The 27,170-nt window shown below is 40.9% G+C and overlaps 1 protein-coding gene across 8 annotated transcripts in view; it reads left to right on the top strand.

The window, feature by feature from the left end:
- The window catches only part of Satb1 (SATB homeobox 1), a 95,130-nt gene that overhangs the window by 47,637 nt on the left and 20,323 nt on the right, over positions 1 to 27,170 (top strand). For all 8 annotated transcript variants that reach the window (XM_051153051.1, XM_051153052.1, XM_051153050.1 and 5 more), the window contains exons 6-9: positions 943 to 1,054; positions 3,542 to 3,996; positions 11,755 to 11,967; positions 19,230 to 19,385. In XM_051153051.1, coding sequence (XP_051009008.1) covers positions 943 to 1,054; positions 3,542 to 3,996; positions 11,755 to 11,967; positions 19,230 to 19,385 — 936 coding nt within the window. The remainder of the gene's footprint in view (positions 1 to 942; positions 1,055 to 3,541; positions 3,997 to 11,754; positions 11,968 to 19,229; positions 19,386 to 27,170) is intronic.

The following is a 27,170-nucleotide window of genomic DNA, read 5'->3' as shown; positions in this document are numbered from 1 at the left end:
ATTTGTTTGAGTCAGGGTCTCACTGTGAGTCTGACCTGGACTGGAACTCACAATATAAATCAGGCTTGTCTAGGAATCGAGATCCGCCTGCCTCTCTCTCCCAAGTGCTGGAATTAAAGGCATGCACCACTATGTCCAGCTCTTCAAGTTTTGTTTGTTTGTTTTGTTTTTAAAACAAGGAGAAAATGACAAATAGTCCTTTCTTTATCTTTCTTTTTTTGGTAGATGGAACTCTAAAAATTTAATTAACACAAAAATGTATGTATTTAAACATTTTCTGGGCATTTGAAGTTCACAACTCAAGCTTTCTTTACTAGATAAAGCCAGCAATCAAGTCTGAAGATGCTCATCTTCTGAGGCAGGCTCTTGATAGTTGGCTCAAGTGGGACCTCTGAGCACTGTTAATGTACCAGCAGCTGAGCGCTATAATATGAACAAGAAAATGGGAAAAAAAAAAAAGATTCCTCCTACTTGACCATGCCTTCTGTCCTAGGCTGGGTGGTGTAGCCAGGAAGCGGAGGTCAAAGAAAGGGCTCCAGACTGGATCTCAGGCAGGCCTCCAGGCAATGTCCATGGCTGTGGTGCCTGAACTATGCTTTGGACAGCAAACCTGTCATATTCAGTCACCATGCCACAAACCAGCGTCCTTGTATAAACTTCAGCCATAACCTCACCTCATGAGCACCCTGGTTCTGGATTAACTGGGATCGGTGTACACTTGTGAGCAATAGATGGCTGGATAGAGATTGGGTAAAGAAAGACTGTGTGAGCTCCTGCTTGCTACTTAGATAAGCATTCGATGATCTACTTAATGAGTTCCAAGACGCCGAAGCTCTGGTCCCGGTTGATTTAGAGAAAGTGAAAGCAGTTCCCACAGCTGAAGTTGTGGGCACCCCCCCCCCATGCCATGATGTATTACACGTGTTCTCCCTCTCCACACAGAGCATGATCTCCTCCATTGTGAACAGCACGTACTATGCAAATGTCTCCGCAGCAAAATGTCAAGAATTTGGAAGGTGGTACAAACATTTCAAGAAGACAAAGGATATGATGGGTAAGCAAAAGGAGAAGAAGAAGGAAAAAAAAAAAAAAAAAAAAAAAAAAGCCCACCCCCTTTTGCAGCGGCGACATACCATTGCATGTCATTTGGGGGTTTATCAAAGTCACATCGAAAGCCAGATCTTTTGATTGCCCAATTAGAGATCAATTTAGAATGTTTCTTTGGGGGTGGGGGACTGGGTATGAGTATAATGAGATAATTAAATTCAATAAATGTTTGTGTTTAAATCAGCCGCGCTGACTCGGTTGTCAGACATGCAGGAAACCGAGGCGTGAGGAGGAGAGCTGTCATTTTGTAATATCTCAGTGAAGGCCTAACCAGGCCTTGAATAACTAATATCAGCTGTGATTTCTCACAGACATAATCATGCTTTAAGGGTTTTTGCTTTTGTTTGGGAAAAAGAGAGGGGGGGGGGCCTGCTTTCACACCAGCCTTTAAACAATACGTAAGTGCATCTGACTTGCTAAAGACAGTTTGCTTTCTACCACTGAGATGGAGTGGTTTTTATGGCTTCAGACCCCGCTGTAGGTAGGCACTTGCTTTCCTATCTGGAACAGAACCAACACTGTCATTTCTGAACTTTCAGTTCTAGCCTAGCGCCTTCTCTGAATATGCTGTGTTAGGTCAACATTTGTTACGTAGGACATGCATCAAGATGAGCTGAGGTGTAAAATGACAGGTCACAGTTACATGCTGTGGCTGAGCATTTGGATGGAGTCTGGCATTTTCTCTGCTGTGAATCTGTTAGTGCTCACGGGAGCAAACACTGTGGTTAAGGTTAATGTACCTCCCTCTTTCACATACTGTACCTTCCAAACAATACCTGTTAAAATTAGACAGGAGTGAGGTGCCTCTTAGACAAAGCCCCTCATGCCCTACTGTAAATCTCTGTTAATCACCATTACATTCATTTAATGGTAACAACAATAATAATGTTTCCTAAAGACTTAGAGACAAGAGACCTGAATTTTGAGCATGTTTTAGCTTTTAATATTTGAAGAAAAGCCATCCATCTACCAAAACAGATTCTTTGCCTTTTATAGCTTAGGGCTGTAATGAAGGCAATGCACCAGTTTTTGGAATAACTGCTTGAATTACTGTTCCATGTGAATGGCCCAGTTGGGCTGATATCACTGGTAGAAACTTAAGGTTTCTTCTCATTCTTAGTTACATTTTGCATATTATCATTGAGTATAGCAAGATGACCAGTTCCTCTGATTATAAAATCTGCGTATTTCATGAAAGGAGAAATGATGATGATTTAAAATCCAAACAGAGCCTATACATGGGAAATGTGGCCCTTTAGAAAAGGCTTACCTATTTGTGTTACACTCTGCTTTCTAGCCTCCCTCTAGTCTCTTCTGTGTAACAGCAAAGCATTTGACACAGTTAGAGCTGACTCTCAGCCAATCCACAGGAGTGTTCTAGCCAGGGGAGAAGCACTCATCCTGGGTACGTGGGAATAAATCGCAGAATGGTAACAGCGCCACCACTGTACCAGGACAATTCTCTGCTCCTTCCTTAGCATCTGTTTGGAACCACAGCTTCTGTTAAGAGCACTGGAGCTTTGGCCACACTTGGGTGTGCTGGCTTGCTCTACTCTATGCCTTCGCTTCATCCTCAGAAGTGTTTGCTGATGTCCTTAGTGTCCGTGATGGGACTTAAATGAAACAAGCCACACATGATGCCAAGCATGGCAGCCAGCTCGTATGCCCGTCTTATTATACCCCTTATCATACTCACTGCTTCCTCCTTTTGCCTGGATTGCTAGAGTTAATATAATCATGAAATGTCTGTAATTTTTGTCTTTAGTTGTTTTTTTTTAAATCATAGTTTATTTGCTTTTAGTTTAGCTCATGGCTTCTAGTTGCCATTTAGCTAACAATATTTTCAAAGCCATCTTAAAAGAAACAACCATTGCTTATAAAGCCTTCTTGCACTTATAACTGAGAACCAGTAAATAGTTTGACTTCAAAGCAAACACACACACACACACACACACACACACACACACAACTGTGTATACGGTAGATTTTATGCCTTAAGTCAGTGGCGCTCAACCTTCCTAACGCTGTGACCCTTCAATATAGATCCTCATGCTGTGGTGACCCCCAGCCATAAAATTATTTTTGTTACTACTTCCTAATTGTAATTCTGCTACGATTCTGAATCACAATGTAAATATTTTTTGGGTATAGAGGTTTGCCAAAAAAGTCACAACTCACAGGTTGAGAACCACTGCCTTAAAACTAAGCCACACTTCAAAACAGGAGTGCTGGTCTGCACTCAGCATGTGTGGAACTGTCTGCAGAGGAAAACACCCACAGCCTAAGTCAGCTGTGTCCTGGATCGTGGCATCCTTACTCTGCAGTGTGTCCTTTGCTTGCTATCTTCTTTATATTTCTTACATTAGCAATGATCGGAATATTATTTTTTTCTGTATTGCTGTCTGAACTTGATTTTCCTTTTTTCCTACTTTAGTTGAAATGGATACTCTGTCTGAGCTATCCCAGCAAGGCGCCAACCATGTCAATTTTGGCCAGCAGCCCGTCCCAGGGAACACAGCTGAGCAGCCTCCATCCCCTGCACAGCTCTCCCACGGCAGCCAGCCCTCTGTCCGGACCCCTCTTCCGAACCTGCACCCTGGGCTTGTGTCAACACCCATCAGCCCTCAGCTGGTCAACCAGCAGCTGGTGATGGCCCAGTTGCTGAACCAGCAGTATGCAGTCAACAGACTCTTAGCCCAGCAGTCCTTAAACCAACAATACTTGAACCACCCTCCCCCTGTCAGTAGGTCTATGAATAAGCCTTTGGAGCAGCAGGTTTCAACGAACACGGAAGTCTCTTCAGAAATCTACCAGTGGGTGCGGGATGAACTGAAGCGAGCAGGAATCTCCCAGGCAGTGTTTGCACGCGTGGCTTTTAACAGAACTCAGGTCAGTTTTGCTCGGTTGTTCTTGCTCTCTTCTCCTTCCCTTGCTTCTGGCCTGAGCCGCATCTGTGCTGCTGTTTGTTCTTTTGCCCTGGGTTAGCTTCCCTTAACGCGGGATCACGTTGCCTGTTGCTGTGATGCCTAAATTCTGTCACTTCTTTCCCTTTGCTGTGCTCTCCCTTTCAGGGCCAAACTACGGGCATTGTCTATACTCATTCCATAGGGTAGTAAGCTGTTAGTAATAGACGGTGAAGGCGTGTCTAGCCTAGTGTCTTTTTCCACGTTTCTGTTCATATCAGACTTAAATAATGTGCTTTGTTGAAATTCTCTAGCTTTTTTCTTTTTTTTGATGCTGTATAGCTTGATGGTGACCTGCGTCATGTAATTCTCCACAAGCGTTTCTTAGTTTGCCTTTCTCTGTGACTTACCCTTTTGTTTTCCCTCATCTTTGTAGTAGAGTTATATACATTGGACAAAGTATGGTTTCTTATGACACTGTGTGCACATTGTGTGGTGCCCCCTTTTCCAGAGTCCTAGAGGTTTTTTGTTGGTTTGACAAAGCTTATCTCAGACCAGAGAAAGCACACTTAAAAAAATGTAAGTCCAGAGCCATAAAAAAAAAAATCTCTTTTCACGCCAGGTAGTGGCGGCGCACGCCTTTAATCCCAGCACTCAGGAGGCAGAGGCAGGAGAATCTCTTGAATAGGAGGCCAGCCTGGTCTACAGAGTGAGTCCCAGGATAGCCAAGGCTACACAGAGAAACCCTGTCTCAAAACAAACAAATCATTTTTAAATTTTCTTTTTTCTTTGTTTCCTGAGACAGGGTTTCCCTGTGTAGCCCTGGTTATCTTGGACTCACTTTGTAACCAGGCTAGCCTCTAACTCACAGTGATCCGCCTGCCTCTGTCAAGTGCTAGGTTTAAAGGCCTATGCCACCACGCCCGGCTATAAACAGATCTCTTATCCTCTTACTGCACTGTAGCACTCCCTGGGCAGTGAAGGAATAGGTGTGGCTTGGTGGTATTTCAGGCCTATCTATCCAGCAGGCCTTGTGCTGGGTTGGCTGTAGGTATTAGTTTTGAATACTCAATTTAGATTTCCCATTGAGGCCTACAGATGGCCCTAATGTTTACGCCTTTTTCCTCCTGGGCAAATTCTTGTGAGACATATTCTCTGCAGGGGAGTATCTTTTATCTTAGTGTTTATAAAGGTTTCATGTGTGTGTGTGTGTGTGTGTGTTTACAAGCTAATATAAAGTATATGGTGTTTATTTTTAGCCAAGGCACACTAAAATAGGAACATTTAACATTGATGACAATGTTTTGTTTTTTTAGTTTTTTTTACTGTTTCTTTTTTCTTTTTTCCTTTTCTTTCTTTTTTCTTTTGCCCAACTAATTTTTATCTTTATTCTATTTTGTTTATTACACAATTATAAAAATAAAATTCTGGTATAAAAATAATGTAATATTAATTCCTTGTCAGCAGAGTTCCTGTACCTGGGAGAGCCCCAGCTGTTGCCTGTGTTTGGCTGGCTCTGACTAGCTAGATTGAGGTGCTGGAGGCCCAGTGCGGCCTTCCCAGTCCTTGTTCTCAATTTCTTCAGCTGTTTTTGGTTCTCTGCTTTTTTGTTTGTCATTGTTCTGTTTTTAAAAGGACGGATTTTATACTGGGTTATGTCTTAGGTTAAAACTTTGTATTTTTTTTTAAAGCCAAGATCCATGTTTTTACAGCTTTAAAACTGTTTTCATTATTAGCTAGTAAATTTAATATGACCCTTTAATTCAGTTGGGGGCGATAATTTTAAAAGATCAGCGCATCAAAAGTCACTCCCTAGAAATTCTGATTTGTGGTCACATTCTTTATTTTGTAAATACAGTAATTACCAGTAATGCTTAATACTGGGCCCAAAACTGGAACTCTACATAAAAGTCGGATAATGTTTGTTGAATTCAATTAAAAGCCTTCAGACAAAGACAGCATTGACACAGACACAGATTATAGATTTACTGATAAGCCCTTGAAAAATTGAGCAAATAGTTGTATACTAAAGCAGAAAGGGTGTGTGCTGTGTGTGTGAAGAGTGGAGGGGGTGGGGCCAGCAGAGTTAGCTCTTAGCTGTGGCTGCGAAGTGCTGACTATTTGTCTGTCTCTGGTTCTTACACAGAACATTTGTGGCTATCTGTAGGATTTATTACAGTAAGTGGTGAATTCTCTCTTTTTATATGAATTAGTACCTTAAAAAGGTTGTTCTCCATGGTTCACACGAGGAGCAATGAGTTCATTTTTCTGAGTATTAACAGCATGGTATAGCCTCAACCATATACCACTTTTTAAAGGGGCCATTTAGAAGAAAAAAAAAAAAATCACCACTCAGAATTATTTGGAGCGCTGGGTTTATTGATAAACTGACTTAATTTTAAACCTTTATGTATTGGTGATTGATGTGTCTTAGTGGAAGGACATGCTGGGCCTTGTTTGGATTTTTTTTTCTTAAATATGATGTTTTATGTGGATGTTTAAGTGTCCATCGACAGCCAGCTTTTGCACACACAAGCATGTATGTATTTCTCAGTGGTCATACTTAAACACCACGTACACGCGCCTACACACAGCTGCATTTAGTTCAGTGATTATACATTCATATGAATGCATGTAGTGTGTTTATTGCAGAGTGTATGCATTTCAATAAAAGCAGGTGCAGAGTGAGAGTAGGGTGTGAGTGCGGGGTACGAAAATACACATGCTGATGCATATGTAGCGACAAGAGCTCTGCAGTTACATCGCACATCTCGAGTTGGTGTGCTCCCATTTCAGCGTGCTGTTCCAACCCGGGTTCAAACATTACCGTAAAATATGTGCATAAAAAAAGGCAAAGTTTTGATACGGGTAGAGAAAGACACCGCACCCTGTGCCGAGTATGGTAGATCATCGGCGTAGTGAGTAGCATGGTTAGGATTATTTTAGTCGTTGACAGCTCTGAGTAACTTTAAAGTCCTGGGTTTCCTGTTTTAACTCTTGAGCCTCTCCTCATTATCTCAATAGGGCTTTCCAAATTAGACCATAATCCCCTCATGACTGTCACATATGATGTTGGGGGAAAAAAAGTCTACCATTTCTGAAAATTTATGGTGAAATTTATATAATTGCTTGTGTTAAGGAGTGTTCCCTTTCTGAATGATGGGCATATGTTATTTCACTGCTGCTGAAGATAGTAGCTCTTAGCATATGCCATTCATTCGGTTATGTCTACTTGATGTCTTTTTAATGGCAACCTATGGCCAGACGTGAGTGCCGGTGCTTCAGCCCTTACACCTTTCAGTTCACCTCTCTCTAATACTGTCATTTAAAGAAAATGTATGTCTTTACAGACTTAAATAAAATTTAGAGTTTAACTCTGATGCTGTTCAGTGGCTTTCCCCCCTCAGTCTCCTCCCTCTTGTCTTTGGCACACTTTATTTTTCCAGTAAAATAAAGAACGAAGATGGATTATTTCAAAACTGATAACAGTAATGGACCATCATGCAATGTTTTATTGAATTTGAGTTCTGTGAATTATGTGGTGGAGAGAAATTCACCTGCTTAAGTATAACAGAAATCACTCCTGTGTTCCTATAATTCTTCAGCGTAATTTAAGAAAAGTCCACTATCCATAGCACTATTGAATAAAAGGTAAAAAGGTGCCATTATCTGGGTGGCAGCTCTTGACGAGCCTAGCGGGGGACGGGGATGAATGCGTCTCCTTGTAACTTGCTTGGCATGAGTCCATGAGCAGGTGGAGTGTGAAAATAGTCTTTTACCTGGACATGTGACCAGGAACTCACCAAACAGGCAGGGAGCCCGAAGAATATTCTAATCTTTCTCTTTAGGGGAGAGGTTTCCTCAAATCGTTTTTTAATTTTTTTTCTTTCTTTCTGAGGGCTTTGAAGTTCCAGAGAGCTGATAAAAATCTATTTTAATCAGTGATTATGTTCAAAGAGGAGACAAACTGGAGGCCAGACAGGCTTTTTGTTCAGATTGGCCGTCTCTTTCGCTTATCTGCTGTTTTAAAGAATTTATAATGAGCTTTTGGAAGTACTGATAATATTTATTGAAGGTTTTCTTTCTTTTGCAATTACTAATGAATTCTACTTGTAATAACTTGTACAACTCTTGTTGGAATGTGAAAAGGAGAGGTTTAGGAATTTATAAGTAAATGTACTCTTTAATTGAATTTGAGAAAAAAACAACAGGCCTCTCACTTAACCACTAAGTAATGCAGAATAATTTTATATTTTATATTTTCATATATACAACACACATCTAATTATTTGTAAGATGTGAAATCCCAATGAATGGCAGATTCTTATTTCCTGTGAAATTAATATGTATGATGTGTTGGGAACTCCCTTCATAATGTTTTTGAGTTCCTTTTGGAAACAAGATTACTAATGATTTTACCTAATTTAGTTGAGTGAATTTATTGAGCACCTATCAGACACAGAATGGCTGAACTTAAATTTGGTTCCTCAGTTGGTTCTGTGATATGACAGGGTGCATGGCCTTCACATTTATGCAGTATGATGGATTGTGGGTAATGATCTACCAGTCAGTCACGAGGAATGAATACAAATGACTTTAGCCTAACCTGGTAAGACTGCACTATATCTACCTATATAAAGTGGGGAGAGGGGTCCCATACATATTGAATTCATAAGTCGTTCCAACAACAAGCTGAACAGGACCAAGACATGCACTGTAGTATCTGGGTTCTAACACCATTCATACTCATCCAGGCTATCCCAGATCTCTAAGTAATTTTTAAAAATTAACACTAATCATATGGTTTCTAAGAACATTTCTCAGGCATTTCCACCAGGGGGCACTCCCCTCATTGAAAGCTCTGGGCCAAAAAAAAAAAAAGTTTTCTGAAACACAGTAGACTGTCTACACTGGCTGCTCAAGCTCTTCGACTGTCTGGGGTTTGCAACGCTGTATCAGAGAATTGGAGAACTCCAGGCAGGAAACCTGCATCCACTCCAAGGGATGATTAAGGTTTGGGGCAAGGGTTCTGCAGAGGCAGCACTCCTGTGCTTAAATGGAAGGTTTGCTGATTTCAAACCAAATTCCCTCCCAAGTGATGATCTGTCTTCTAGCTGAGCCACACCCCTGACTTAGTCTTCTGTTAGCAGGACTTCAAAGAAAGTGCTTTTGTGGGCTTTTCTTATGGACTTGACTTTCGTACCATAGTCCTGCTGGGGAACAATTTCAATAAGAGATACGTAAAGTGTTACTTTGTCTTTTTGCGAGTTAACACGTCTATTTCAAGTACTCCGTAGGAAGAACCGAAATATTTACAGGGTATCTTTGCCCCTGATTTGTTTCTGAATTTACTGACTAGTTAGCAGCATCACGCAGATTGACATTTTACAAAGTACCACACAATGGTGACTTTAGTGAAGTGCTCGATTGCCTTGGCTGGAAGGCCTCAAGGCCTTGATTCTTTTCTGACATTAGTCATAGTCTAATGTCTGTTAGGTATATGCCAACAGTCTAATGTGACTGTTAGGGTATATGCCAATGTCCCCCTTTTCTGTATGTAGTCTATATACACATAATTGTTTCTGTATTTCTCAACAACGTAACTATAAGGCATTAGTCTGTTATACTTGAGGATTTCATGGCATCTTGTATATACTCAGTGTTTTCATCTATTTACACATTCCTATACACTTGCTATATATTGCTTTACCAGCCATGTTTTTTTGTTTCGTGTGTGTGTGTGTGTGTGTGTGTGTGTGTGTGTGTGTGTGTGTGTGTGATATGTATATATGATGTATGTATGTTTTTGAGGCTAGGTCACACTGTGTAGTCTAGCTGGCCTCAAAAGTGTGATCTTACTGTTTCATCCTTCCTAGTACTGGGAGTATAAGCATGCCACCGTGCCTTGTTTCCAAGCAGTTTTTGTTTGTTTGTTTGTTTGAAGTATATAGCGTTTTGCAGGAGCAATGGCACAGAGTTTGCGTGTGCCATGTGTGTTCGTTTCCACAAGACACATCAGAAATTGTCCGATTATTGGTTGGCCTAGAACAAGTTAAGCAGCTGGATGATTGAATACTTGTTTGCATCTGAGTTCAGATGACAGGGTGTTTTGTTCTCAGTAGACACAGTTGCAGTTACTAGTTAGCACCATGGACAAAAAGATAAGCACCTCAGTTCTTTTTGTTGTTGTTGTTTTGGTTTGGTTTTATGAGACAAGGTTTCTCTGTGTAGCCTTGGCTATCCTAGACTTGCTTTGTAGACCAGGCTGGCCTCGAACTCACAGTGATCCACCAGCCTCTGCCTCCCAAGTGCTGAGATTAAAGGCGTGCGCCACCACGCCCGGCAGCACCTCAGTTCTTAATCACCATTTCATATGAAAGTCTAGATACAACATCCAGACTTTGGTTGCAGCAGGCCAACTGAGACATTTACTTACGATTGACTCCATTCCCCAGAGCTTGTTGGAGGGTTCTTTTCCCCTTAAACACCAGCTTATAAATCAAATGGTTTATTTTAAAGGGACAGTGTTCTCATCCTCTCTGTACGCACATACTGCAACAGGCGACATGATGCGTGGACGTGAGGTATTTGGAAGGAAACCAGGTTAATAGTTCTGAGAAACCATAAACAGCCCCCAATATTAATGCTTTGGGGGTCTATTTTGCCCTCTCTCACTCAAAAGTATGCTTTTGACCATTTCTGCAAGGTTTGGGTGGGGTGGACTGTCAAATTGTGCAAAAAGCTTGATGCAGCGCTACTGTGGCTTGCTAATATGTCTGAGTCAAGGAAGCAGGCTTAAGATTGAAGTCTTATCATGTAGTCAGAGTAGCCTGTGCTGTACGTTTGCTTCAGACTACCCTCCAAATACATTAGGAGGAAAGCACCCATCTAAAAACAAATTCTTCCAAAGGAAAAAATAAAACTATTAACATTGAGTTCTTGGGGGGGGGCACACCTTAAGAAAAATGTCTAGTGTGTGTACATTTTTGCTGTTGCTAACAGTGATTTTTAGTTTTTAAAAGACATTTGATGATATTCTTTTCAATATGTCAAATTATCGGATAAATTTTTACAGTGTGGAAGAGTGGTTATGCACTTCAGGATGGATCTGTGGTTTCTGAAGTGCAAAGTTTTCAACCTGTTACCTATGCGTACGATATAGAAAGTTTTACAATTGCTTGTGGTAGTCTGTTTCTCTTTAAACTGCAAATTCAAGTGGCTATCTGTGACCTTCTGTAAAGTGAAGATTAAGGAATAACAAAATATTGTCTGTATAAACAAAAGCCTTAACAGTCTTCAGTTGATGTGTTGCAGTTCGTTTTCTGGTCTCTTCCTCATATGCTTGGCTCATCCCTCTAGAAATGGCTTGTGTGTTAACACATTGAGCTGTTGGTCGCCCTGGGCCTTTGTCTTGAAGCTTGAGAATGTGCTATGGGGATTTCACTCATTCTTAACTTCCCTCCACCGACTCTCTGTGAAAGATTTCACGGCAAGTTAAGCTACTCAAAGAAAGGAGACCAATTAGGCCGGTTCAGTTTCTGCTCTATGTAAAGCAGATGCTTAATAAAATCGAGGACACAATCGAGGCTCTCTTCTCCACCACTTCAGTTGTAGCTAATATATTCCTTTACAGACGCAAAGCCTCTGACTGCTCACTTTCTGAAGGGCATGGAAAAGGCAGGGGTAAGACATTCCCCACACCCTGGCTGGAGCAAGCTCACCCTGTGTCTTTTTACCCCTGCAGGGACTGCTTTCTGAAATCCTCCGAAAGGAAGAGGACCCCAAGACTGCATCCCAGTCTCTGCTGGTAAACCTTCGGGCTATGCAGAATTTCTTACAGTTGCCAGAAGCCGAGAGAGACCGGATATACCAGGATGAGAGGGAGAGGAGCTTGAATGCTGCCTCCGCCATGGGTCCTGCCCCGCTGCTGAGCACACCACCCAGCCGCCCTCCCCAGGTGCAGCCGCCTCTTCTTTGCAGTTTTTTTTTCTCCTGCCCTAAAAGATTTTTAATGATGGCTCTCAGCAAGAAATTGGATAAATAGATACAGATTTTTAAAAGTTCCATAGACTTGCTTGAGCATTTCATCCCAAATACTAATTCTGATGGAAAACAGTCCACTCCTAATTAGATAGAGGAAAGAAAACTGTTTTCTGTTGTTTCTAGTCTTCAGGTTCTTAAGGGTTGAAGAACTGACCTATCTGCCTCTCCTGTCATTATTACAGTGGTACCTAGACACGTTAAAACAGAAATAATAAGGCCTGGCTAATGTCACTAGTGTGAAGACTGCCTTTTGAATAGTAAATAAAAAATAAATAAGCAATTCCATTTATATTTATGCTTTCCAATACGGACTGCAGCTGGTACCAATTACATATCATCTCGTTTGTAATCTTTCATAATTAAGTTTAATACAATCCTTGAAGGCAGCTTTAAATGGGACTGATAAAGAATTCTCTCTGTATTCCCAGAAATGGGCACATTCTAGTTCTTCAAAATTTTTCCACTTTTTAGGAAGGAAAGAAAGAATCTACATTCTAGGTAACTTTGTTGTGTCTTATTGTTTTAAATCAAATTTTAAAAGTATCCTTATAACTACTATGAGAAGTCAAGAAATGAACTTTCAGTACAAACTGTTAGATGAAAGTTTGATAGACCATACTTAAAATCTATAAGCAAATGTATTTTCTTCCATATTGAGTTTCTGACAGGTACAAACCTGTAAAACTAAAATAACCTTTAAAGTTCTTTAAAAAGTTGAATACAGAACACAAATTCAGAGTGCCCATGTAGTATAATATCATAACACAATCATTGATAATAATAATTTAATTTCATCAATAATAAACAAAAAGTCCATATATTTCTAAGTACAGAAATACAGGAAAAGCCCATTCAATGGTAAGAAACGAAACTGTTATAGGAACTTTGTAAACAAAGACCAGACACACTCATCAGCTATTTGTTGAAGGTCTTGAACTGTTGACATAATGTTCTAAAGTCATTTTTTAATGAAAACCGATCTGTCTTGATGTCTGTAGGAGCAGGCTGTAATAAGATAGTGCTGTTCTGCACGAGAGAAGGGTCACTGTGTTCCTACATAGCCTGCCTGCCTACACATAGCTACTGAGTTGACTTGGCAACCTCATCTATAAAAGATTCCATTAAAATACAGAGTTAGGAACTCTGTATGTATATATATGACTTGTGTAGGTGATCATATAAAGAAATATAAGACTTTCAGTGTTTACCACACCATTATTATTATTATTATTATTATTATTATTATTATTATTATTATTATTAATAGTAGCCATTAAGAAGGTGGTTCTACAACTGGGGCCATTAGCCTGCCCTTACTCTTTCTTGTTTTGAGCTGTTTAAACTACTTCTTTAATAACAATATGAATTTTACCACTGAGCATCTTCTCTTTTTAATCTGCCCAATTATTTAATTTAGTGCTTATACAGCTTCCATTTCCTAGGATTTGGGAGATTTTATTTGTTTTCTAAATGTGGTTCTGATGATCACACTAATCCTTATTCATTGAGGGTTTTCTTAGCCAAAGTTGTATTAATTCTTAAGTAACAATTTCTATATACTCTTAAAATCCTGTTCAATAGCTTTCCTGTGTGTGTATTTATAAAGACACTATATGTAATGCTATGTGGGCTAGAAAACATATGTAATTTACTTTTTCCAAGTTGCAGGGTTCTTGGTTGAGACATCTTTTGCTGTATTCCTTTCTTCTCAAAGGGGTTAAGACCAACCAAGCTCCCACCTGGGTTGTTCAGCCAGTGATGACCACGGGACAGGACAGGGGTAGACACTAGCTCCTTTGCGAGATGCTTCCAGATTTCTCTTAGCACGGTTTTATTGGCTGTCTAACCACATCCAGAGGTGATTGTTTGATACATGGAGGCCTGTGTGTCTTACTTTTTCCTCAATGAATTCATTTGCGTTACTCATTGTTCTAACAGTGTTTGCTGCCAATTGGTTCCATTCTACCCTTTAAAGCAGCACATTAAATTTTAAGAAACTCTTGATCTGTTATCTCACCGTAAAATGAATAGAGTTGGGAGAAAGCATGCTCTCCATCTTGGTGAGTGAGGACAGTTGTGAATGAGCAGTTGAAGTTAACATAGAACCCCAGGAGAGGTTTTCAGATGCAGGTAACTAAACTTGCAAGAAAAGGTAGAAAACACACAGAAACAGCCCTCAGAACTGTCTTCAGTTTTGTATATTACCAGAGAATAGTCTTTATGAAATCACTATGCATTTCATTTCCTGTAAAACAAATAAATTTGAAACCTATTTTTGAGACTAACTTTGAGTTTGGACTTGCACTCTGATTCTGATGAAAAAACAAAAACAAAGCATCAGAGTTGAAAGGCAGAGGCCCTTAGTGAGTGACTCACGGGATACCAAGATGCTCTTAAGCCTGGGAGATGGGAGTCCCTTCAGCTTCTGCAGTGTGTATCTTACACCTTGGAAGGTTTTGCAGTGTTGCTGGGGCATCCTAGACCAAGGATTTTAAGTCATCTTTAACATGAGACTTCTCTGGATAGATTGAGGGGTCTGCAGATGGGTACCCTAAAAACACCTTACTGAGAAACAGCTCATCTACAGGAAACAACAAAGCTCATGGCTGGCCCAGTCATAGTCTTATGCTGCCAGTGAGGTCCTATCTTGGGTAATCCAGTACAAGCAACCAGGAATGGTCATTGTCCTCCCCTTGGGGTGGGACGCTTTGTGCTAAACCTAATTGTCAAAGCATATTTTCCTAAATCCCATGCTGTAGTTTTAAGGAAAACTACCTTGTGGCTGCTAATGGTTCACAGTTTTCTAAGTGCCATCAGATGCATTAATTCATTGAATCCTAATACCAACCTATGCTAGGAGAAAAATGAAAAAAAAAAATGAAATATATTAATTAAAAATTTCAAATCATAATTAAATTTGTTGCATTTTCCTTTACCTCAAGACATCTCAAAATACCCAGTTTGTAGGAAAAGGGTGAAAGTCAGAGGAAATGGGAGTGTTTGAGGGTGCAGTATATTAAATGGTTGACAAACGATCTACTTGGAATGACTGCACAGTGCTGTTTCTGGTATCGTAAAGTAAATTCTCTTTCAAAACCTTCATCATAAGAAAATGTTTGATCTGTCTTACAGAATTTTTTTTTTTTTTGAATATGCTGTGGAAAGTTGCCTAATGATTTTAATAGAGGGATTTTTATAAATAAAAACTAATGATTATTTCCTGGGAATGATTTGTCCTGCAGAACAGATGGGCTTAAGCTAATGTCTTCTACTTTAGGTGTAGCCTTGTGTTACTTGTGTATTTTTATACATGATGACTTCTGGAGTTAAGTTTTCCAATTTTAACTTCTATGAGGGCTGTTTGACAAGTTGTAATTTTTAAACGAACCATATAGTTCTTTTAGACTTTACAGTTTTTCGCATCTCTTCCTGCATTCTTTGGCTTCTTTCTAAGTAAGGTGTGGTGTTTCATAGAAATGAATTGGAAAGTGTACCAATTCCATATAAGGAATATATAATTAATCTGGCGCTGTATTGTTCTGTCTTTTCAAAACAAATCCCCCATAATGTAATGAGGCACAGGTTCATCTTGACTCCAGGTTCAGTTCCAGGCATGATCTTAGCACCTAAGGAGAACCATCACTTGTGGATTCCTCAGAAAACATTAACTGTTACGTACTTGTAGAATATTTCTCATTACCAGTTGTCTTTTAAAGGGTGTGGCTTTTTCAGTTCTAGATTTGCAAAGTAATAATATTATTCCTATGAAAGAAAATCAGGTCTAAAAAGTTCAAACCATGACACTAAAGGCAGTGTTACATGGGACTATTTTTCATCACCCCTAAGTAGGCCCACAAAATTATTAAGAAGAGGTAATTGGCATACCATGGAAAATAAATTTGGATTAGTTTTTTATGTTGGCTATAAAACCATTAGCTTCTAAGATGTAGAATGTAATGAGCTAGATTCAGCAAAGGGCTTCTGAAAAGCAGGCCCAGCCTATTTTTCTAAGCAACAAGACCCCACAGAAAAACGTACGCCACCTAACTAACTGCCCAGTCTTTGAGAGAAACACAGACTCCAGCAAACTGAAGTTCAGAGATCCACCCAGAGCAGTACACATTACTTGACCTGTTCTAACAAATTTTCCAGTTTTAAGGCGGAGGAATCGTAGCACCTACTTTGGCCTGTTACGTATGTTCACACACCAAGAAGCCAGTAAGTGTCAGCCTCTGTTCTCATAACTCGAGGAGCACAAGACTTTGGTTTCATGTTTGTAAGCACCTTATGCTGGCAGGCAGCGTCTCAGCTTTTCCTGCATCAGGTCTGCCCGTAGGAGAGGGGGTGTTAGTCTCATAAGCCTGAAAGTATGATCTGGTGCATTTAGCGATCAGTGAAGAAGCAAAGTGGGATTCTCATGTAAAATGTGTGCTCTACTGCAAAACTTTAGCAAAATGAAAAGTAGACCCCAGTGCTGAGCCTGTCCCCTGCACGGGAGGGTGAATAGAAGCACCCACTCTTAACTGCTTCCCTGGCGCCACTGTAATAATGGAGTCGTGTACCTACCTTGATAAAAGCTATTCCAATTGCAACTGCATTTATTTCACCTCCTGTGCTATTTGTGGAGAAGAGTGTAGAGTAGTTTGTTTTGCCTGGGATGAACTACTTTATGAATTTTAATGGATGATATAATATTAAAAGCTAAACCAGGATTAAAGATTTTTTTTTTTGTACTAAGCAAAAATAGTACTTAGTAGAGTGAAGTAGAAAAGATTTTTTCATTTTTTTACCTGGGGAAAAAAATTCTGCTTTCATATTTTTGAAAAGCTGCCCAAGTCAGTTCCCCTTAAGCAATCTCCTGTGTTTAGGAAAAAATGCAGTTCTAGAATTCTAATGGCTTATCTGTGATAAGATGCGTATCTGGGCCAGTAAGAGGAGCTTTGCTGAATACTTTTTGACTGAGTAATGCAGCCAGGTACTAACTGTCTATTTTTTTAAAGTTTCCTTTAGTGCTGCGTTTCTGCTTTCTTTCCCCACCACACACACCAGGAAGCCAGCATATGGTTTTTTTGTTTTGTTTTGTTTTGTTTTTGTTGTTTTGTTTTTTGTGATTTAGGATTCTGGCTTCTTGGTTCAAGTTGTAATTGCTTTACAGAAAACCTAAAGACATTTTTATAAACAGAATCCCAGAAACTTAAACTCTCCAATTTAATTTTTACAAACGAGTGAGAATTGCTGACACCAGGTGAAATCCAAGTTTCCTAAAGCCAGAGCTGTTCCTGTTGCTACACCTATTGCTGTCAGGAAACTGTTCCTTCTAGTGTGCTGGACTTTGGGGCTCCCATTTCCATAACCTTCAATTTTCAAAGCAATTGAAATGGCTTTTCTCTTTCATTAAAGCAGTGAGAAAAATAGGTATTAGAAGGGACCCCATGGGGTGATCAGATCTATCCCTCTGCCTCAGAGCAAGACCACCCCAGAGCAAAGTTTCAAATCTCACCAGAGCAACTTTGTAGGCAATTTATGGTAATGTGTTAACTCTTCTGGCTCCTAACTGCTGTTTAGCAGATTATGGCTTCAAAGCCCTGTGGGTTCCTAGTGGCCTCCAGTCTTAACGTACCCCTTGCCAGTATAGACACAGAGCTGGAAAAGGAGCCCTGGAGATCTCTTGCCACTCCCACTGAGACCGCTTGACAGTTTTCCCTTCCCCGCTGCTGTGCTTGCCACTTCCTGTGGTGTAGCCAGCCACCGCACAGCCTAATGCTTTCCTTCTGCTGCTGGAGCTGGCATGGAGGGTGTCTTGCTGTGTACCTGTCTCCTGGAGATAAGTCAGGGAAACATGACTTTGCTTCCAGGCTAGAAGTTAGAAGGATGCAGAAGGTACCTTTCACAGAGGTCTTATATTTATTTTTCAAGAACTTAATCCCCTTCTGGGGCAACCTCTGCTCCCTTTCATGCAAAGCATTTTGGGAACGGAGTGAAATGAATGTGGAACACTACAGTTCGACATTTTACTATGTGGGCATTTATTGTAACATGTACTTTTTCTGTTGTTCAAAGTTAGTTTGCAAGATGGTAAGTTTCTAGAGAAGCCTTGGTGTCTGTAAAGGGCCCTAAAAAGTCAGCTCCTCATTGTTTCATTTTGCTGTGAGCAGCATGGTCCTATCTCTGTACAAGGTATCAATTGCATTTTCATCAGCTAAGAAAAATTTAGCTTATCATTCATATGAAGAGCTTCAGGACTGCTTCATATAATTGCGTGATAAGAATTAAAAATTTGAATTAAAAATAATAATGGTATCGGATTTTAAGGTTGTGATTTGGCTTTCAAACCCCCAGTCTTTGTTGGTGGGGGACTTTTTTTCTTCAGCCAAGATTATCCATTTTGAATATATATGTAGAGTTCACCAATGTTATATATATATATTGTAATTGACACAAATGTTCAATTACATTTCAAGAAACATTTTCTGATTATCTAGTTCTATAAGTCAAAAGGAAGTCATTGAAAACCAGAATGCCAGGAAAAGATGAAATAACCAGGCAAAACAGCTTGGACATCATGTGTGAAATGCAACCAGCCTTTATGATAATTGAGCAAAGCTTTCTACCTGCTTCATGGATGGATAGAAGATTTAAATATGCAGTTCTGAAAATGGCTTTATTATGGAAGATTTTAAAATGAAACGTAAGAGGAAAAGGCATTTAAAAAAAAGTCTGAAATTAAAAAGGCCATAGTATTTAACAGCTATCAGTGAAGTAACTGCCTATTAGGCACTGGGCACCCAGTGAAGACACAGGACCGTGCATTATGACTTTAATTGTGAATTTCCTTTGTTAGGGGCTGAAATGGGAGGTAATTGGGAGACAATTAGTTTAGTGTTTTCAAGTCCTTGAAGCTCCTCTCTTTTCCAGAAAACTTACTTTATGGCATTATTTTTTCCTGCTCGTCATCTGGCAGTTGCTGTCACATTACAGAGGCAATCATCTGTGACAGTGTGACTTCCTTAACTTAAGCTATCTGATCTCAGGGCAATAACTAATGTTGAGTGACCGCACTGGTGATCTCCTTGATCATAAAACGAGTAACGATGCCTAGCTCGGATGGCGAGCCTGAGAAGTTCCGGATCAATTTGGCTAATGAAAAATGACAGCCATGCTCAAAATGTTTTGTAGGTGAAAACAGCTACCCTGGCCACGGAGAGAAATGGGAAGCCGGAGAACAATACAATGAACATTAATGCCTCCATTTATGACGAGATTCAGCAGGAAATGAAGCGTGCTAAAGTGTCCCAAGCACTGTTTGCAAAGGTTGCTGCCACGAAAAGCCAGGTAAGCGCCTCTACCTGGCATCAGAATGTCCATCCATGACGCCTGTGGCATGGTCAGGGAAAGGCATGGTCTGTGTCCAGTGTGACTTCGCATCCCTGAGAAGTTTGCAGCCTCCAGTATTATGTAGAAAACTCTGTTGAGCAGTGGGGTGGTGATGTAGGACATGGCCACTGGGTTTCCTGTATGCCACCCCTCCCGCCCCCCACCCCAGCTCCAGCAAGAATACCTCGAGTGGTCTCTTAGTCAGAAGTGGGCTGTCACGACTACAGTTTACTAGGCTGGTGCGTAGTAACAGAAGGCATGCTGTGCTGTTGCTTCATCCTTCCTCAGGTGACCTTCACTTTTTTATTCCCAAATCATCAGACAACTCTTTATTTTGGCAGCTAGTCTACCTAAGCTATTCTATAGTTATTAGAACAAAGCCACACACACACAAACACACACACACACACACAAACACACACACACACACACACCATTGCATATTAGTGATTTTAGTTTTTCTGTCATTGTACACAAGACGAATTGAACTACACTCAGAAAACTTGACCACCTCTCATGACTGCATAGAGTTAAACTGGCAGCCATGGAACTCTTCAAAGCAGTGTAAAACCAACGGCTAGGTCATGCAGCCTGTTACCACCGTGATGCTCATATGCGGATGACTCATCTGGTAGGACAAGTTCACAGTTGTCTATTAGCCCATCACCAGAGTCATGAATCCTTTTTAAAGGCTTAGAGCACACAATTCCCTCCCTCTCATGGAAACACTGAGGTGGGACTCAGAGGCACACAAGGGCTCGGGTGAGGGTTGGGTAACTTGAAATGGTATGCTATAAACTGTTCTTATAATCGCAAAATGCGCTTTTATAGACCATCCTAACTGTTGTCAGTTTGTGATAAAATATACAATTCTGGGAGTACTCACAGCACGACAAATTTATAGCACAATATTTTTTTTTTCTGCTTTTCCTAAAATTTTACTCTGTCTGCATTAATAATGGCACTTAATGGGGGCTTTTTTGCCTTAGGAACATGTTGCTCCTGTTTAAGTCGTAGGCCGGATGAACACTTAAGGGATATCTTGGAAATGTTATATAAAAATGATTGAACTCAAGCTGTGGACTGTAAAAAAATTATAGCTTTATAGGCCGCATGCCTGCCTACCCTTCAATCACTGTCAAAGTGATAATTTCTACAATAATATGTTTCTTTTATTGTGAGATTCTAAACATCAAGTACTGTTTAAACATTAAACTGAATTGTTTGTGTTAGTGCTGTACTCAGCGTGTCATACATCAGGCCACCGTAATCTCTCATGGAATGTAAAATCCTGTCATGAATCATGGCTCGCATATCGGAAATTACTGTAATTTTGATTGGAAATTACAGGGCTCTTGAAATGTTTCTAATTATGATAGAATGTTCGAGCCGCTTCAGACCTGTGTGCTTCTTCAGATGTCTTCATTTACATGCCAAGACTGCGCGTTAAGGAGACATGTCCTGTTCTTACTCCCCACCCAACCGGCACAGTCCTGTTTTGACTACTTAGTCTAATTATGATGAGGATCTCTTATTTAAATATATATTATTTTGCCTTTCTTTCTGATCCTACAGCCCACCCCAACCCCCCCCAACCCCCCACCACCACCTCACCCCGGCCTGTCCAATTACATAACAGACTGCCTTCCTACAGGGGCCAGGCACTTTTCTCCAAATCTCCAAAATGGAGGAGTTAAGATACACATTATTATAATCAGGTCAGCTGTGAAAACAAAACAAACAAAAGTTACTATTAAAGCTTTTCAGACGGTATCATTTCGTGGCCTGTCACCTGTCATTTAATTCCATCGGCTCCTCCCACCCCTCTCTGCTTCCTTTCTGACGAGTGCCCAGCCACCTGTGGCTTGCCTCTTCCTTATGTCATAGTGGAGGGTCCCCACCTTTGGATTGACATACTAACTTTGGAGCCATGTAGGAAGCAGCAGTCTGCTAATTCAGGTCTGTTTGGTGTTCTGTAGAGTTTTTAAACGTTGTCATTTTTTCCCCAGTCCTTTGCTGAGCCTTGGCTTGATGTTTCTGCAATGTTGCTAGGCAGCTTCTAAGATGTGCCATTTCTCTGAATCGCAAGAACACCCCAAACTTCTACTCTTCCTATGAGTGGGTTGAAGGAACTCCAAGGGACCAGTTAGAGGCTGCAAGCCAAGTGGCCATGGGACTCCCATCCCCTCTAATAGTTACCCCAGTTGCTAATGTATTCTACTTCCTATAGCATTGTTGCAGGGTTTTTTTCCCCCTTGCTTATGCAGTTTGGATGTTATACTGCCCTCTTTATGGAAACACATATAAAGCTAGGGACACCTGGGAGCCAGAGTCCAGAGACTATCATAATGGGAAATCTGACCAACAAAGGTGGCCGCTGGGTTTAAGTTTTGTTCTGCCCACATATCTCCTAAAGGGAACAGACTGACGTTTACACGGTAAAAAATTGTAACTTCTAAGATAATTGTCTACACCTCACACAGTGAGTCAGGGCTCATCAGAAGAGAGTAGCATTCCTCCAGGTAGGCTGTGTATAAAATATAATATTTGCATATGAGCCTTTAAGTTACAGGGCACTGTACACAAATGACAGCATTTTATAATGTGTTCAAGTAATAGATTTGTCCCGAACACTTGATGCAGAAAAGTGATTTATTTATCATGTATTTATGGGTCAGAATACCTTCCATTTTAGAAGGTAAAGCATGTGCCACAGTGACTAAGGTATGAAGTATTTTCTGTACAAGGAGCCTACCCATGTTGATTCTGCCTTTTAGCCTGGACTACATCATCGCATCTCTTTGATGAATAATAGAAATGAGATTGTCTTACCTCTAAAAGAAGTGTCTAAATGAAATAGGCAAGTGAGAACGGAAGGTAGGCTACTTTTGTGCTTGGCTAGAAAAGCAGGCTATTGCAAACTTGAAAAAGATGATGAGCTTTGAAGGTAATGTGACTAGCTACCAGTGAATACACTTTCTATTTCGGATATTCAAATAAGCAGCAGTTTTTCCAGGTGAGTCAAATTGGAATTTTATCAAACATTTAGTCTGATAACATTCAAATTATTATGGGAGCAGGATTTGCTAATTTTACTGTTTTTTTTAAAAAAAAAAAAAAGTTGATTTGGGTAATAACCATTACTGTGTCGAGGCTTGGTTACTGTTCATTGGCTTCAGTGTTTTCATATGGGAGATGGAAGTGGAGGTTTTCCTTAATAGTGGCAGATGTTAGAATCTAATTTTATTCCACGGCAAACCCTCCCCCGAGAGCTCTGAGACTTCAGGTGTGTGTCCAGCAAGGGGACATTAGCAGCACTGGAGGCCTCGCCTTGTACATGCAGTTCTTACATTGAATTTTGTGTCTGTAATGTGTAGTCTGCAGACCCAGCTGCATGCGCGGAGTCAAGGCTTTGTGCTGCATCTCCATCCGCATTAGGCGATTCCTCTCACCTGCTTCACAGGTCACGGTGTTTCTTCCAGCTGTGGAGGGGAGCTAGCTGCTGTGAGTGCATCTGGCTGGACACACACCTTTAACCTCTGCAAGGGAGGGGACTCTGGCTACCATGGTTTGAGCTGGATTCATAAGTAGTGTTTATTTTTATTTTTGAAACAGGTTAGAAAAAAGAGGATTTTTTTTACTTTAAACTAACATGGCTTGTAGAACACAGCAGATAATTTAAAGCCGTTTTGGTTTCTTCTATCAATTTCAGGTACTTCTGGCTGTGAGGTGCCGGGCTGTAGTATGAATGAGAAAGACTCAGGGAGAGGAGAAACAGATCTTCAATGTTTTGGGCCGTAGGTTTAAAAAAGTTAAGCATAGCTCTGACTTGTAGGTTTGGCTAGTTGAGATGTCTTAAATACAGTTAACCTGTCACAAATCAGGGTGGGCTAGAAATAGGGCTATAAACGTGGTGTATGAAAGAGTTTATAGTGACAATACCTCGAAATAAACCAGGGAGCCTGTGACACTCTATCCTAGCCTGTTAGGGAAGGCACCGTTAGTTTTGTTAAAGCGGAGTTGGCACTCGGCACAAGCTGGGTGCTAATTCATTCTTTTAGGATGTTCACGTCACAGACGTTGCTGTGGCACGATTTCACCTGTGCAGACTCTTATTTTAAGGCACTCAAGGAGGCCCCGCAGACGTGGGAGTCACAGTTTCTCTCATTTCTGGTGCCACATCTCTCCGCAGCAGGCTGTGAGAAGTTCCCGGCGCTGTGTCCTCAGAGCCCATCTCCTAGCTGTGTGGAGGCTCCTTACTGGGAGCTGTACCTAGTCTTTCCTTTCAGCTGGGTAGAGCCGGACCTTGGCCAGTGGCAGCTCAGGTTCCTCCTGTCTGCTTGCCTAAAGGAGGAAGGGAAAGAGGAGCAGTGAAGAGGAGAAAGAGGCTCAGAGCCTGCACAACCCCCCTGCAGCTCTCATTTCCTTCCTGCTAGGTCAAGTTAGAAGCCCCTGTACTGGATTCTTGAATAAGAAGGAGGGGTTCATTGGTCTCCGTTTTAGGGTGTCGTCATGTGTGCTAGTGCCGGAATCCATATTGTTCTAGTTTTCTAGAACATTGATTTGTCTATTTCTAGGTGACTACTAAGCCAGCCTATTGGTGCTGATGGCTCTAAGTACCAGCCACTCTTGACAGCAGGCAGTCCACCACTGCATGTCAGATGATGTTTTTAGGACCAAATTTGTAGTTAGAATTAAATTTGTGGATAGGAGTATATTTTTGTCTTCTGAAACAAACGACATGTTTTGGTAAATCTAAGGTTTGAGTCTTCAGGTCCAGCATTATTAAGTAAGGTGTGTACTTGTCCATTTTTTGGCTAAAAAGTTCTGTAAAGGAATATTTTACCCCTTAAATACTATGCTTACCTAAGTCAGAGACCTTTTCAGCCCCTAAGGTTAACAGAAAGCCACAAATTTGTTATTATTATTATTAATTATTATTATTATTGCAACAGCTGAATAGGTTTAACTGTAACAACTACAATTGCAGCTCATTGAGCACAGTTTTTTCATTTTTAAGAACTTTAGGTAAAATTTAAAGAAAAAGAATTTTGTGACTATTGGACCAGCTCTGTAAAGAAAGTTTTCAAGAGAGGAAATGAGGAAGGCGACTGTGTGCGCAGCCGCAGGGCAGTCGTTCAGGGCATTAGGAAGCACAAGCACTTTCAGCATCTCCTTTAACACAGGCCACCTTTTGTCCTAAAATGGTAGCATAAGCCACTAAGTGTGCCCTGAGAACGCCAGGGAGGCTCCTGTTTCAGAAGCCCACTGGTATTCAGGCTTCGGTCAGGTCAGCTCTTCACAGGCAACATCGACACAGACAGATGGCAGTGAGCAAACTGTAGGGGGAAAGCTCCTAACTGGAGTTCATATGAAAACTTGATGTCACCCGGTAAATGTCTGCACAGAATGGAATACAGGTGTAATCTTTCAGCAAACGGCCTGATGGCAAGGTGAGCTTTTTCTTGGGAGTCTCAGTCATCACCTTTTATGTTTTGCATAATGAAGGTAGGCTTTATTTTAATTTTAGCTCCTTTTTCCCCCATCACATGAGAACTGAAAAATAAAAGCCCTATGAAATGAGTGAGCAATGAAAGTAAGTTTATGCAGAATAACAATAGAAAAATAACTCCGGAAGAAACTATACCTCAGAGGACCTGGGCAGAGAATATGAGTCTTGCCCACTCTCTGGCCGTCAGGGCCTTAGCAAGTAGCCTCAGCAGTTTAACATTTTTTAGAAAGAATCTGTTCTAAGCATTTTTTTTTTTTTTTTTTTTTTTTGGTATGTAATTCTTTTGCTTGGTAAAATGGCACAAAATCAGATTCCCAACTAAAAAAAGTAAATGTCTGTGTTTTAAAGACTTACAGGAAGAGAGCCATTCTATAATTGGCTGCTAAATAACTTGTAAAATACCAGATCTAATCCATTTGCGAAGTTGATTTCTAATTGCCGAATTGATGAAGTTGTTTTTCCTTCCTGGGTCTTAATCTACTTCTACAGGTTAATAGGAAGGGGGAAAAAAAATCTATTCTCCTTTGATTTTTTTTTTTTTTTTTTTTTTTTTTTTTTTTGATTCAACAATTCCAGTTGCTTTTGTGTCATTTTCAAGCAGTTCTCCTTTCAGGCAGTATACTGCAGGAATTGGGTTTAAACACACTGTTTCATAAACTGCCAGCCTCCTCGGCCGCCCCAGTGCCTCTGATTCCGTAAATCAGATCATAGGCAGCATGCTGTCGTATAATAAGGTGTCTGATCCTTATTACCAGTTTGTTGATGCACAGACTCCTTCAAATTGACCATCGCAACACATGGTTTCCCTGGAACTAGCTGTGATAATTAGCGTGGTTCTAATGAGACAGAATGTCACTGATCTTGTGCTGAACTGTCGAGTGTCGACACTACGGATGGGAACTGTCAGAGCCTGCCATCTGTGACAGCGCTTGGCATATTCCAGTCGCAAGGTAGAGTGTGCTCAACAGAGTATTTTCAAACAAATGGCCCTCTTCTTGACGAGGCTCTGCGATCTGCTCAACTGGAAGAGAATGGGCGACCCAACTTCGTCCTCCTACGTGAAGCCTATTGTGACATCCACATAGGAGCGTTGGCTGTGTTCAGGGTTATGTAAGAGAGGAAGCTTTTGTTTAGCAGGTGACTTTTAAGTGGCAGCTCTTTCCCCGTTCAGTGCGCTTGCCTGTGTGATATGTGTGTGGTAGCCTCTCCCAGTTGCCCCATATTGTCAGCTAATAGTAAAACAGTCACTTCGGATAGTTTCCCATGTATTTTAAAATTGCCTTGTTTAGAGGAGATTTGTTGGGGGAGCTGAGGATGGCTGTTAGTGATGAAGTGGTCTGAGTTAACAGAGGGGAAGGAGACGGTGGAGAGAGAATCTGCAACGTCGGTACGAGCACCGAGGAAGGATTGGAATGGATAGGACCTCGAGTGTGTGGACTCCAGGGGGAAGGAAGGAGGTTTTCCTGGAGTGAAAGTCCGGCACTGCTTATCATTCCAAAATATGCTTTGTTGCTCTTTATTTCCTCCTCTCTGGCAGACCACACAGGGCTTGTTCTGAAGAACATTTTCACTAATCTGATCAGGCAGCCAAATACGCCGGGAAAACTGCTTTAATGATCCCACTAATTACCTCAAGTCAATATGAACTGTATTATTAGACTGAGGGAAAATATTCCATTAGGTCTCCCCCTCGGGAGTTTCTCCGCTTTGTGATGTCACCGAAGCCTTCACCCTCTCGCTTGTAATTAATTTTATTTACACACGCAGGCACGCACAAGGTCACACCTGCAGAACCAGCGCTGGCCAGGGAGCTTGTGGCACTCGGGCTTAATCAGATCTGTCATAATTACCATTCTGCATGTTTCTGACACACGCTGTGAAATATTTCAATTTAACTGCCGCTACCAGCACAACCAGATGTAGTGCGAGTGTGGCTGCATTGGAAATATTATTCTGCAGGATAAGCTCTCTCCTCCTCCGCCCCCCCTCCAGCTAGTGTGGCACAGAAGCTGATGCATCCTGTAAATCTTGAATGCAGCGCTAGATTGATAACAGGCGATTAGACAGTTTAACCACAAACAGCTTGTTCATTTTTCACAAATGAAAACCACATGTGGTGTAACTAAAATTTCAGCCCCCCCCCCCTTTTTTTAAGGGTTGGGGTATGTATATGTGTGTAAGATGTCCTTAAAGAAAAAATAAAGTGCAATCAAAAGAAGTTAAGTATAGAA

The sequence above is a fragment of the Acomys russatus genome, chromosome 11, assembly GCF_903995435.1.
Source record: "Acomys russatus chromosome 11, mAcoRus1.1, whole genome shotgun sequence".
NCBI classification, from domain to species: Eukaryota; Metazoa; Chordata; class Mammalia; order Rodentia; family Muridae; genus Acomys; species Acomys russatus.
This window is presented reverse-complemented; position numbering and strand designations above follow the sequence as displayed.